General features: G+C 39.8%; 1 protein-coding gene across 2 annotated transcripts in view; it reads right to left on the bottom strand.

The window, feature by feature from the left end:
* LOC102473350 (integrator complex subunit 6-like) overlaps positions 1-10,325 on the bottom strand; it is a 40,402-nt gene that overhangs the window by 13,117 nt on the left and 16,960 nt on the right. The window contains exons 8-9 of one of the 2 annotated variants that reach the window (XM_027776678.1): positions 2,242-2,336; positions 1,076-1,186 (exon numbers count right to left, since the gene is read on the bottom strand). In XM_027776678.1, the coding sequence (XP_027632479.1) occupies positions 1,076-1,186; positions 2,242-2,336 (206 nt within the window). The remainder of the gene's footprint in view (positions 1-1,075; positions 1,187-2,241; positions 2,337-10,325) is intronic. The other variant, XM_027776677.1, reaches the window with a different exon arrangement.

Genomic DNA, 10,325 nt, shown 5'->3' on the forward strand with positions numbered 1-10,325 from the left:
CTTCCCCCCCCCCCCCCCCCGCATTTCTAAGCACACTGGACTGGTAGGAGCTGGTAAGCTCTAGATAAGACTTAAGCATTTGCCAGTTCCTTGCAAGGTGTGTCAGATCCCAATCTAGAGTTCATTTAGTTCTTTAGTGAAATCTGACACTTTCCTTCCTACTCTCTTTTCTAAAGGCCTAACTTCCAAACATGTCCAATTTGAAGTGCTGTAGTTACTGCAAATGCTACGACTGTTCTCTATAGGGGACTACTTCTGGGCCACGAGGGTGAAACTGCTGCAGTAACTGGTTAGATAACGAAACACATTTGCGTGGCAGCGAGGCTCTAGCTAGCTCAGTAGTTCTCACACAGTTCCGTCCTACAAGAATGGGCTAGGTAGAGGTGAGAAGTATGATAAGGAGGGGTGAGTGGAGGATGAGGTACTAATAGAGAGGGGCAGGCAGGGACAAGGTGAACAACAGTTAATGAGGTGGAGGTATAAAGGAATAGAGGGAGGGCAAGAAGAGAGGAGCCTGAACCCCACTCTTCAGGTCACCTGGGGGCCTATCACCCTCCAGCTTGGGGAATACTGGTCTCGTCTGCCCCTTCTCCAAGGAAAAGCATACGGCTATTTATCCCAGGGCTAGCACATGAATGTAAGTCCTTCATGTGCCCGAAGACTAATTTCAGGCAAGTCATTTGATCACACCATGCCTCATTGTGCTGACCTAACAAAGGGCGATGCTCTAGCCCGAAGTGATTTGAGAAGAAACTGCATTGAGGACAGATAGAGTGTGACCCATGACAGAATTCCACTAAGCCTCTGCCCCTCTTAGGCCACAGAAAATCAGCCAGCTTGTGGGTAGGACAAACTGGCAGGCAGAAGGAGAAATGGCAGAGCCACAAATGATACTGACAGACCCTTAACTGCAGCTTAATGGTGAAGCCAGAAGCCATAGAGAATAACATTATGACTAACCCCGTAAAGTGTAGAGATACATACACAATTTGAGAAATTACAATTACACTAAAGAATAAGGAAATGCACTTCTGAGGGCAAAGGATTTTTGTTTGTTTGATTTTACCAATACTACCTGTTGGCTGAGTTTTTTAAGGTAAGAGATAACACTGTAACTAAGTCCACAATCTAAATTATCTGATATCAGATTTGGAGCTCCCATCATCCTTAGTGCTTTCTTTAATGGCTATAAGGAAACAAAATACACAACAGTAAGAATAGAATAAATCTTAAAATACTCAAAGTTCAGTCATAAGGGGCAAAGGGACATGATTCATTTCTTAGAAGTCAAGGTGCTGCACATCAAACCAAACATGGAACATTCAAGAGTGGCAATGAAAATAGCAGAGACGTAAGGAGCAGAAAGTTAAAAAAATAAAATTAAATTAAAATTGAAAAAAAATTAAGCCAATCAGAAGAGAGTGGGCTAAGAAGAGCAAGTAACAGCAAATACGAACAGGTCAATGACTTTCCGTCTTAACCCCCAAGTCATAAAATCATTCCTCAGTGCCTTTTATTGCACACCCCATTCCTGCCATGGTAAATACTAACACGCCCCAGTGTCTCCTCCCAGTGACACCAACAGTACCACTTAAGATTCTGCCTTTTCACCTCTAGAAACTTGGCTGAAAGTTTACCATAGCAACCTCTGAAATGGTTTGGAGGATCTTGATTTAGACTGCATTACCAGTTTGAAAGCATCATGAATATTTTCCATACATTATAAAAACTAAAAGGAGGTCAAGTAATTTTTTTTTTTTAACTCTTTGGACTCCCCTCCCCAGCAAAGGACCCCACTTTATGCTGTGTCTAGGACACATTTATCAGGCAATAAGCAATGACTATGTCTTCGGAAATTTTTTTTTTCAGAGGTAAACCTCATATTGAGAATTTCTAGAGTTAAAAAGGGAAGTTGATGTAATACATGAATCTGAACCTGTTGATTCTTAAATTCCCAAACTACTATTTTATAAAGTTATTTTTAATAAGAGAAACATACACGTGTTTCATAAAGATAACCATGGCAGTTCAAGGAAACAAAATAGAGAAAACAGTTCTCTTTTATGCCACCAGGACATTTCCAGACTCTTACACATGGCTTGAGAAGACAGTGACAATACAAAAATCTGTATAATAAAACGATAACTAGCTTACTGCAGGGGTAAAGCTTTTAATTCAATGACTTTTCTTATAAGAATAATGATCAATACAGTTAATACATATATACATGCAAATACATACTAATAAGTAGTATGGAGGCAGAGTTTTTAAGTAGCTGTCAAAAGCCTGTCGCCACTTCAGATTTGGCTTAAGCTTGTGAACTTTAAACAAGTCATCTGTAAAAAAAAATGGAATAAAATATTATATTATTCCAGTCCTTAATTCCAAGATCTCAATCAAGCAACTCACGTATAGTTCTAGTACTTACAGTATATAGTATTTTTTTCCCTAGAAAATGAAATAAATTCTTAAGTTACATATTCCTCTTCTGTCTGTGAAGCTACATAAATACAATATTAAACACTAACTCCAGGGGCCAGCAGATGCTGTAGTGTTGAGGTGCTGAAGTCCCACATGGTCGAATGTGGTTCGAGTCCTGAACCCAGTGGCTTAAAACTCACATCAGGCATGTGCAAACGCATGCCCAAAATCCAAAGAGGAGAATGGACAAGAGGGGACAGCAGTGTGGCCACCCCTCCTCCCCAGGGGTTGACCTCTCACACTCTCTCTCTCTCTCTCTCTCTCTCTCTCTGTGTCTCTGGCGAGTGCATTCATTCTAGAGCAAAAAATCTCTCTAAAAAAATAAAAAACAAACTAATTTTGAGGTCAGTCAGATGGTAGTGTGGTTAAGGCGGTTGGATCCCACATGGCTGATGGCATGGCTCAAGTCCTGGACCTGGTGGCTTGAACAACATGCCAGGTGCATGTTCATATATGTGCAAAATCCCGAGAGTAGTGTGAAGAAGAGATGTGGTGCGTCATATCCCCCGGGGGGATGTTTCTCACTTTTCTCCCCCTCCCTCTGGCAAGTGCATGCACACTACAGCAAATTAAAAAAAAATTCGGTACAACTGAATGTGTTCCTTGAATAGCATGTGCATTAATAAGATACTTACCTTTATTTTTAAAGAATTATTTACTTAATTTTATTATTATTTTAATTTGACCAGGACTTAAACTTCAGTCTGCTGGAGTCCAGCCCCTTAACCACCACATCACCTGCCAGCCCCAAGATATTTACCTTTAAATAAGCAGACATTCCCTATCTCTTCACGTGCTAATTATTTTAGTAATCTAAGTTCATTATATATACTTCATGAAAGTTTCTGAAACATCTATTTCCTTCTAAGAAAAAGATATTTTCTTCTAATACAGTAATTAAAAATTGGAATCTCCAGACATCAATATAAACCTGCCACATACACCCAAAATACTATCAATTAATCCTCTATTTTGTTTCTTCAAGTTTTATTCGTTATTTTCATTATAAATTTTACTTGATCTGTAATAGCTGCACATATTTATGGGACACAGTGTGATTTCCATGACATGGCTGAAATGCATAATGAGCAATCAGGGCAATCCACCTGTCCTCCATCCCAAACATTTATCATTACTTTGTGTTGTGAACCTTTCAAATCCTCTCTTCTATCTGTTTGGAAATAAATCTTGAATTGCCAGTACCGTGCTATTTTTAAAAACAAAACAAAAGAGATGCTTTGACTTCCAGAAACAAAGCCATCCGATGCCACACGCATCATTTCTCTACAAATAGGCATAGGCTTTGAAATTCTGAATTACTTTAGTTAAGAAAAGCAACTGCATTAGTTAAGAAAAGCGACTACATTATTTTCTTTTACTGCTAGTGTAAATTATTCACTTCTGCTGAAACGAATGTAAATGAATTACAAAGTCATAAAATGTAAGTCTTTTGTTCTTTTGGTACAGAGTAGAAAGAACAAAGAAAAAAGATCTGAAGAGATTCCTGGCTCACTGCAGCAAGCAGGTCCTTTAAAGACCACTCATATCTTGACAGAAAGGGATGAGACCAGGGACATTTCCTGTTAGAATTTATCTTTGTGTGTAATCGCTTGCAAATTAGGCAGCTTTTGGAAGCTAAATGACAAATATAAATACTACGGAGACTTTCAGATACAAATATTATAGATTAGCTAATCAAAGCCATTACTACTCTTACTATTTCTAACAATGTTAAATGCACATAATTCCATTCAGGAGCTAGCTGAGTCTAATTATGTCTTGCCTGATTTTTCTTGCTATCTCTTCATTTATTTTATTTTTTATACATTCAATCACTGTATATCATCACAATATGCAAAATGCATTTTCCCAGCATGAATACACTGTATATTAGTCCAGTTAAAGATATTCTCATACACATCAACAGGTAATTTTCCATTTTTGTGTTCCTTAAATGTTTTGCTTCTTTCTTTTGGCCCTTGATTCCCTTCCTCTCACCCTCCCCTATTTTCCACCCTCCTCCCACACTGTTTCCAGTATCCACAATTATTTTATTTTTTAAATAATTATTTTATTTAACTTTATTTATTTATTTTAATTTGACCAGAAAGGGATAGAACAAAAGAGATAAAGAGAGAGGGAAAGTGAGAAAGCAAACTGCCAGGTCCGGGACTGGACAGGGGGGAGTCCAGCGTCCTTAACCACCATGCCACCTGCTGGCCCCACAATTATTTTTTAATGGAGCTGGGAAGAAGGAAAAAAGCAGATTAAGGGTAGAGAGCTCTTAGGGTGACACTGCTTTAGTCACTGCTTCTGTAGCTCATAAAGTAATTTCCATGGCATTACATGTACATTGACAAGGAGTCTCTAGGGCAGTACAGAAAAGATGTCATAAATGATTAGCTGAACAGCATTCGAAAGAAGAGACGAGAGTGTAGAATAAGAGCAAAATGAGGGACCACCAGATGGGAAAATGGTAACATCACTGGACTCCCATGTAGTCAAGCACTGTTCAAGTCCCAGACCTGGAGGCTTAAAACTCACACCGGGTGTGTGTGCATGCATGCCCAAAATCCCAAGAAGAGAATGAAGGAGAAGGGATTGTAACGTTACCATCCCCCTGGGGGTGATTTCTCACTTTCTGTCTCTCTGTCTCTCTAGCAAGTGCACACACCCTATAGCAAAAATCTCTCTTTAAAAAAAAAAGAATAAATTGATACTGCCAGCACCTCAAAGCTACTGATATTTTCTCTTCCAGTTCTGGGCTCCCCACTTCCCTTTTCAAAAAGAAGCATGGAGGCAAGAGGAAAGACAATACTCTGCAATGCTAGAATCCATATGGGAAAGTCAGGGTTAGGCTCCTGGGTCAACCTGTACATCACTGGGCATGTGTACCTGTGATCCAGGCTGGCTGGGAAAAGCTGAGGTGTTGGGATCCTGTTAAGGGTGCTTCTCTCTCTCATGAAAGAAAGAAACTTTAAAAATGAATGAGTCACCTTTAAAGAAAAGGAAAGACCTGGATTTGAGTTCGAGTTCAGCCACATCTTTGAGTAACCTTGAAAAAAATATTACTTCACCCTAGGCCAGCAGGTGGCACAGTGCTTAAGGGGCTGGACTTCCACATGGCTGGCTGTGGTTCGAGTCTGGGACCCAGTAGCTTGCTTTCTCACTTTCCCTCTCTCTGTGAGCACAGATGCCCTATAGCAAATTAAAATAATAATAATAAATAAAATTAAATAAATAAAGCTTGAAAAAAATCACTTCACCCTTTTGAGACTCCGTTTCATCTACAAAATGGATTTAAAAATTGCCTTACCACAGTACTGTTCTGAGGAACTAGATCATGAATGTGTGAAAACACTGTGTAAGTGACCAGCAGATGCCATAATGGTTGCATCACACTGGATTCCCACATAGCTGACCACGGTTCGAGTCCCGGACCTAGTGGCTTAAAACTCATGCTGGGCACATGTGCATGTGTGCATGTCCAAAATCCTGAGAGGCAAATGGAGGAAAAGGGACTGTGGCGTGGTCATCCTCCTTGGGGGCTGATTTATCACTTTCTGTCTGTGGTGAACACTCGTTCCCTATAACAAGAATCTCTCTAAATTAAAAAAAAAAATACCACTGTAGAGGGACCAGCAGTTAGCATAATGGCTATGTCGTTGGACTCCCATGAAGTCGACCGCGGTTCGAGTCCCGGATCTGGTGGCTTAAACTCATGCCGGGCACGTGTACGTGTGTGTGTGCCCAAGATCCCGAGAGGAGAATGGAGGAGAAGGGATTGCGGCGTGGCCATCCCCCCTGGGGGGTGATTTCTCGCTTTCTGTCTCTCTGTCTCTCTGGCGAGTGCATGCGCCCTATAGCAAAAGCCTCTCTCTAAAAAATGTATATATATACCACTGTAGAAAATGAAAAATAAACAAGTATAAGCTGAAAAGCGCTGGATACACAGTGATTGATATATAACAAAGTATCTTCCTATTTTTTATTCTTTTAATTCTCCCTTTATTCTTAGATCATAATTGATTTTTTTTAAGAAAGAACTTTTAAAGTTATTTATTTTAGGGCCAGTGCTATGGAATGGTGGTTAAGGGAGTTGGATCCCACCTGGCTGATCTTGCGGTTCAAATATTAGACCTGGTGTCTTGAAGATCATGTTCAGCACATGTGCACGCATGCCCCAAATCCTGATAGGGTAGAGAAATAGAGAAGGGATACCAGTATAAGCACACCCCATTAGGTAGTGCTTTCTCCTTCTCCCTCTTTCTGGCAAGCACATGTTCCCTCTGGCAGAAAAAAGGAAAAAAAAGTTTATTTCTTTTGTTTATGAGAAAGAGAGTGTGTGTGCATATGTGAGAGAGACAGACACAAGCGCTCTCAAGAGGGCCCTGTCATATTATGATCCCCTTCCCCTAGCCCTCTATCTCGTCAGGCTCTAGGGTGCACACACCTAGTGTTTTTCAAGTTGACTCCAGATCTGAACCCGCCACTGGCCACGTGGCTTCCAGCAGTATAGTTCAGAATGCAACATGCCCGTGCCACTGAGGCTAGGCCAAAAACTATGGTACCAATACACCCATCCCCAGGTGGGCTGAAACTACCAACCTTTTGCCTGAAAACAAAATATGCTACCTGACTGTGCTATAGAGACAAAAGTTTCTCTTAAGATGGAGCTAAATTTAATTTTTTAAACAAGTTTCCAGGGTTTCTTTAGTTTTGTTTTAGGTTTTTGCCCATAGGGAGTGTGAATTTGCCAGAGAAAGACTAAGAGAGACAGTGAGAGGGAAAAAAGAAATAATAAAGGTAAAAATATTCAATAAGAAATTTAAAGCAGCTGGGCCAGCAGGTGGTGTGGAGGTTAAGGCACTGGATCCCACATGGCCGAATCAGTGGTGTGAGTTCCGGATCTAGTGGCTTGAGAATCACACTGGGCGTATGTGCAGGTGTGTTCAAAATACTATGAGGAGAAAGGAAGAGAAGGAACTGCAGCATGGCCATCTCCCCTTGGAAATGATTTCTCATTTTCCTTCTTTTATGTCTCTTTCCAGAGAGCACATATACCCTCTGGAAAAAAATCTCAAAAAAAAAAAAAAGCCACTATAAAACATTTTTCAGTAAGTAATTACAAACAGGCTTGAAAACAAAACAAAACAAAACAAAAACAAAACAAAAAACTAGAAGCCCTCAACAAAGAAATAGAAAATAACAAGTGGAACATATAAAGAACTGGGCCAGCCAGTGGCATGGTGGCTGACTACATGGCTTGAGTCCTGGACCTGGTGGGTTAAAAAATCCGGCTTGAGTCCTGGACCTGGTGGTTTAAAAAATCCTGAGAGGAGAATGGAGGGAAGGAACTGCAGCACGGTCTTTCCCCCTGGGGAGTGCTTTCTCACTTTTTTTCTCTAGTGAGTGCAGGTGCCCTGTAGCAAAAAAAACTTTTTAAAGGAAGATATAAAGAACCAAGTGGAAATTTTATCATTGAAAACTACAATAACCAAAATGAAAAGCTCAGTGGATGGCTCACCAGAAGAAAACAAGGGACAGAGGAAATAATCAGTGAAATGGAAAGTAGAAAAATAGAAATTACTCAATCTAATATTAAACTGATACCAAACCACTAGAGAATTATGCTGAGTAAAAAGCCAATTCCAAAAGGTTACACACTGAATGATTCCATTTATATAACATTTCTGATATAATAAAATTATAGATATGTAAAACAGATTAGTGGTCTCCAGTGGTGAAAGAGGGAGTGGAGGGAGTGGGAATAGGATGGAGATGGGTAGCTAAAAAAGGGTCACGGAGAGGTACCTGTAGTGAGGAACATGTTCTGTATCTTGACTGTATCACTGTCATTATCACAGTTGTGGTATTGCATTACAGTTTTGCAAGACGTCATTGATGAAAACGAGGTAAAAAGTACATGGGGTCTTTTTCTATTGTTTTTTTTTTTTGGAGAGGTTTTTGCTATAGGGCGTGTGCGCTCGCCAGAAAGATAGAGCGAGACAGAGAGACAGAAAGCGAGAAATCACCCCCCAGCGGGTTGGCCACGCCACAATCCCTTCTCCACTCTCCTCTCAGGATCTTGGGCACGCACGCACACGCACCCAGGTTTCTTTCTTTTGTTGTTGTTGTTTTTAGAAATTGTGTTTAAAAAAATATAATAATATTTACCATCGTAACCATTCTTTAAAAGTTTATTTCTCTTATACAAGAAAAGAGAGAAATACCCATGACAGGATCTCACCTAACTACAATTCCCCAGCCCCAGTCTTCCAGCCAGCCAAGATCAGGGGCATGCTCAGCATGAATAGATCAACCAGGGATCTGAACCTGGGGCTTCCCATATGGCTTCAAATATAGTACAGCAGTACCCTACAGACTGTATCACCACAACTGCAATGTCTTAATTTAGTTCTTTAATTGTAATTTATAATTTACATATAATTGTACATCTTTGTGGGTTATAGTTTTGGTTTTGTTTTTAGGTTTTGGCCATAGACTGCATGCACTTGCTGGAAAGAGACAGAGATAGAGAGAGAAGAAAAGTGAGAAGTCATCCCCTGGGGGAGGTGGACACACTACAATCTCTTCTCCTCTCAGGATTTTGGGCATGTATGCACGTACGCCTAGTGTGATTTTCAAGCTGCCAGGTCTGAGACTCAAACCACTGCCAGTTCTGTGCCTTAACCATGCCATTTGCTGGTCCCAGTATAGGTTTTTGCCATAGGGTGCTCACCAGAGAGAGACAGAAAGAGGGAATATGAGAAATCACCTCCTAGGGGGGATGGCCACGTCACAATCCCTTCTCCTCCTTGGGCACACACAAGGTTTGATTTTCAAGTCGCTAAGACTGGGACTCGAACTGCAGTTGGCTGTGTGGGAATCCAGCATCTTAAACACTAACTATGCCTATATGCTGGCCCCTCAGTATAGTTTTTTTTTTTAAAGAATATATACAGTATGTAATAATTGAATCAAAGATATAAACATATTCACCATCTCGACATTTAACATTACATTAGGTTGTGCACATACAAGATTCATTTTGTTATTTTTCGGGTAAGTATATATTGAATTGTCCAGGATCTTATTTTACTCTGCTGTGGTACACTGTTCTATAACTGATTCCACTTGTTCACAAGTACCCTTGTGTCTCTTAATCAATTTTTCCCAAGCTTCCTTTACCCTTATGAGTTTTCTAGTATCTACCACTACCTCTCCACTTCTATGGCTTTTAAATTTTTTTATTTTAATTTTGCTTTATGTATTATTAAAAAAAAATTTATAGAGCACATGTGTTCACCAGAGAGAGAGAGAGAGAGAGAGAAAGACATCAGGACCAGGACTCAAATTGCAGCCATCTATGTTGGAGTCCAGTGCCTTAACCACCTCGCCACCTGCTAGCCCAATATTGACCCTTTATCAGATATCTGATTTGCAAATATTCTGTTTTATAGGTTGCCTCTTCACTTTGTTGATCATGTCCTTTCACGCACAAATGTTTTAAAGTTTGATTTAGTACAATATGTCTATTTTTTGCTTTAATTGCCTGTACTTTTGGTGTCATCTCTGCTATTTCTTACAAATGCATATGGATCTACAATTGTCTCAAAAGAAAAGATATATAAATGGTATCAGGTGGTATTTGTCTATGTCTTTTATTTCACTTAGCATGATGTATTCCAGCATAGAACCTGTACTTAACAATACTGTATAATTAAAAAATTAACAAGAGAGTAGATCTTACATTGAATGCTCTTATCACGAAAAGTAATAATGAAAAAATAGAGTATGAGAAAACTTCTGCAGGTGATAAGTCAGGATTATGGCATGGATTG

This window comes from Tupaia chinensis, unplaced genomic scaffold (genome assembly GCF_000334495.1).
Source record: "Tupaia chinensis unplaced genomic scaffold, TupChi_1.0 Scaffold000706_1, whole genome shotgun sequence".
Taxonomy (NCBI): Eukaryota; Metazoa; Chordata; class Mammalia; order Scandentia; family Tupaiidae; genus Tupaia; species Tupaia belangeri.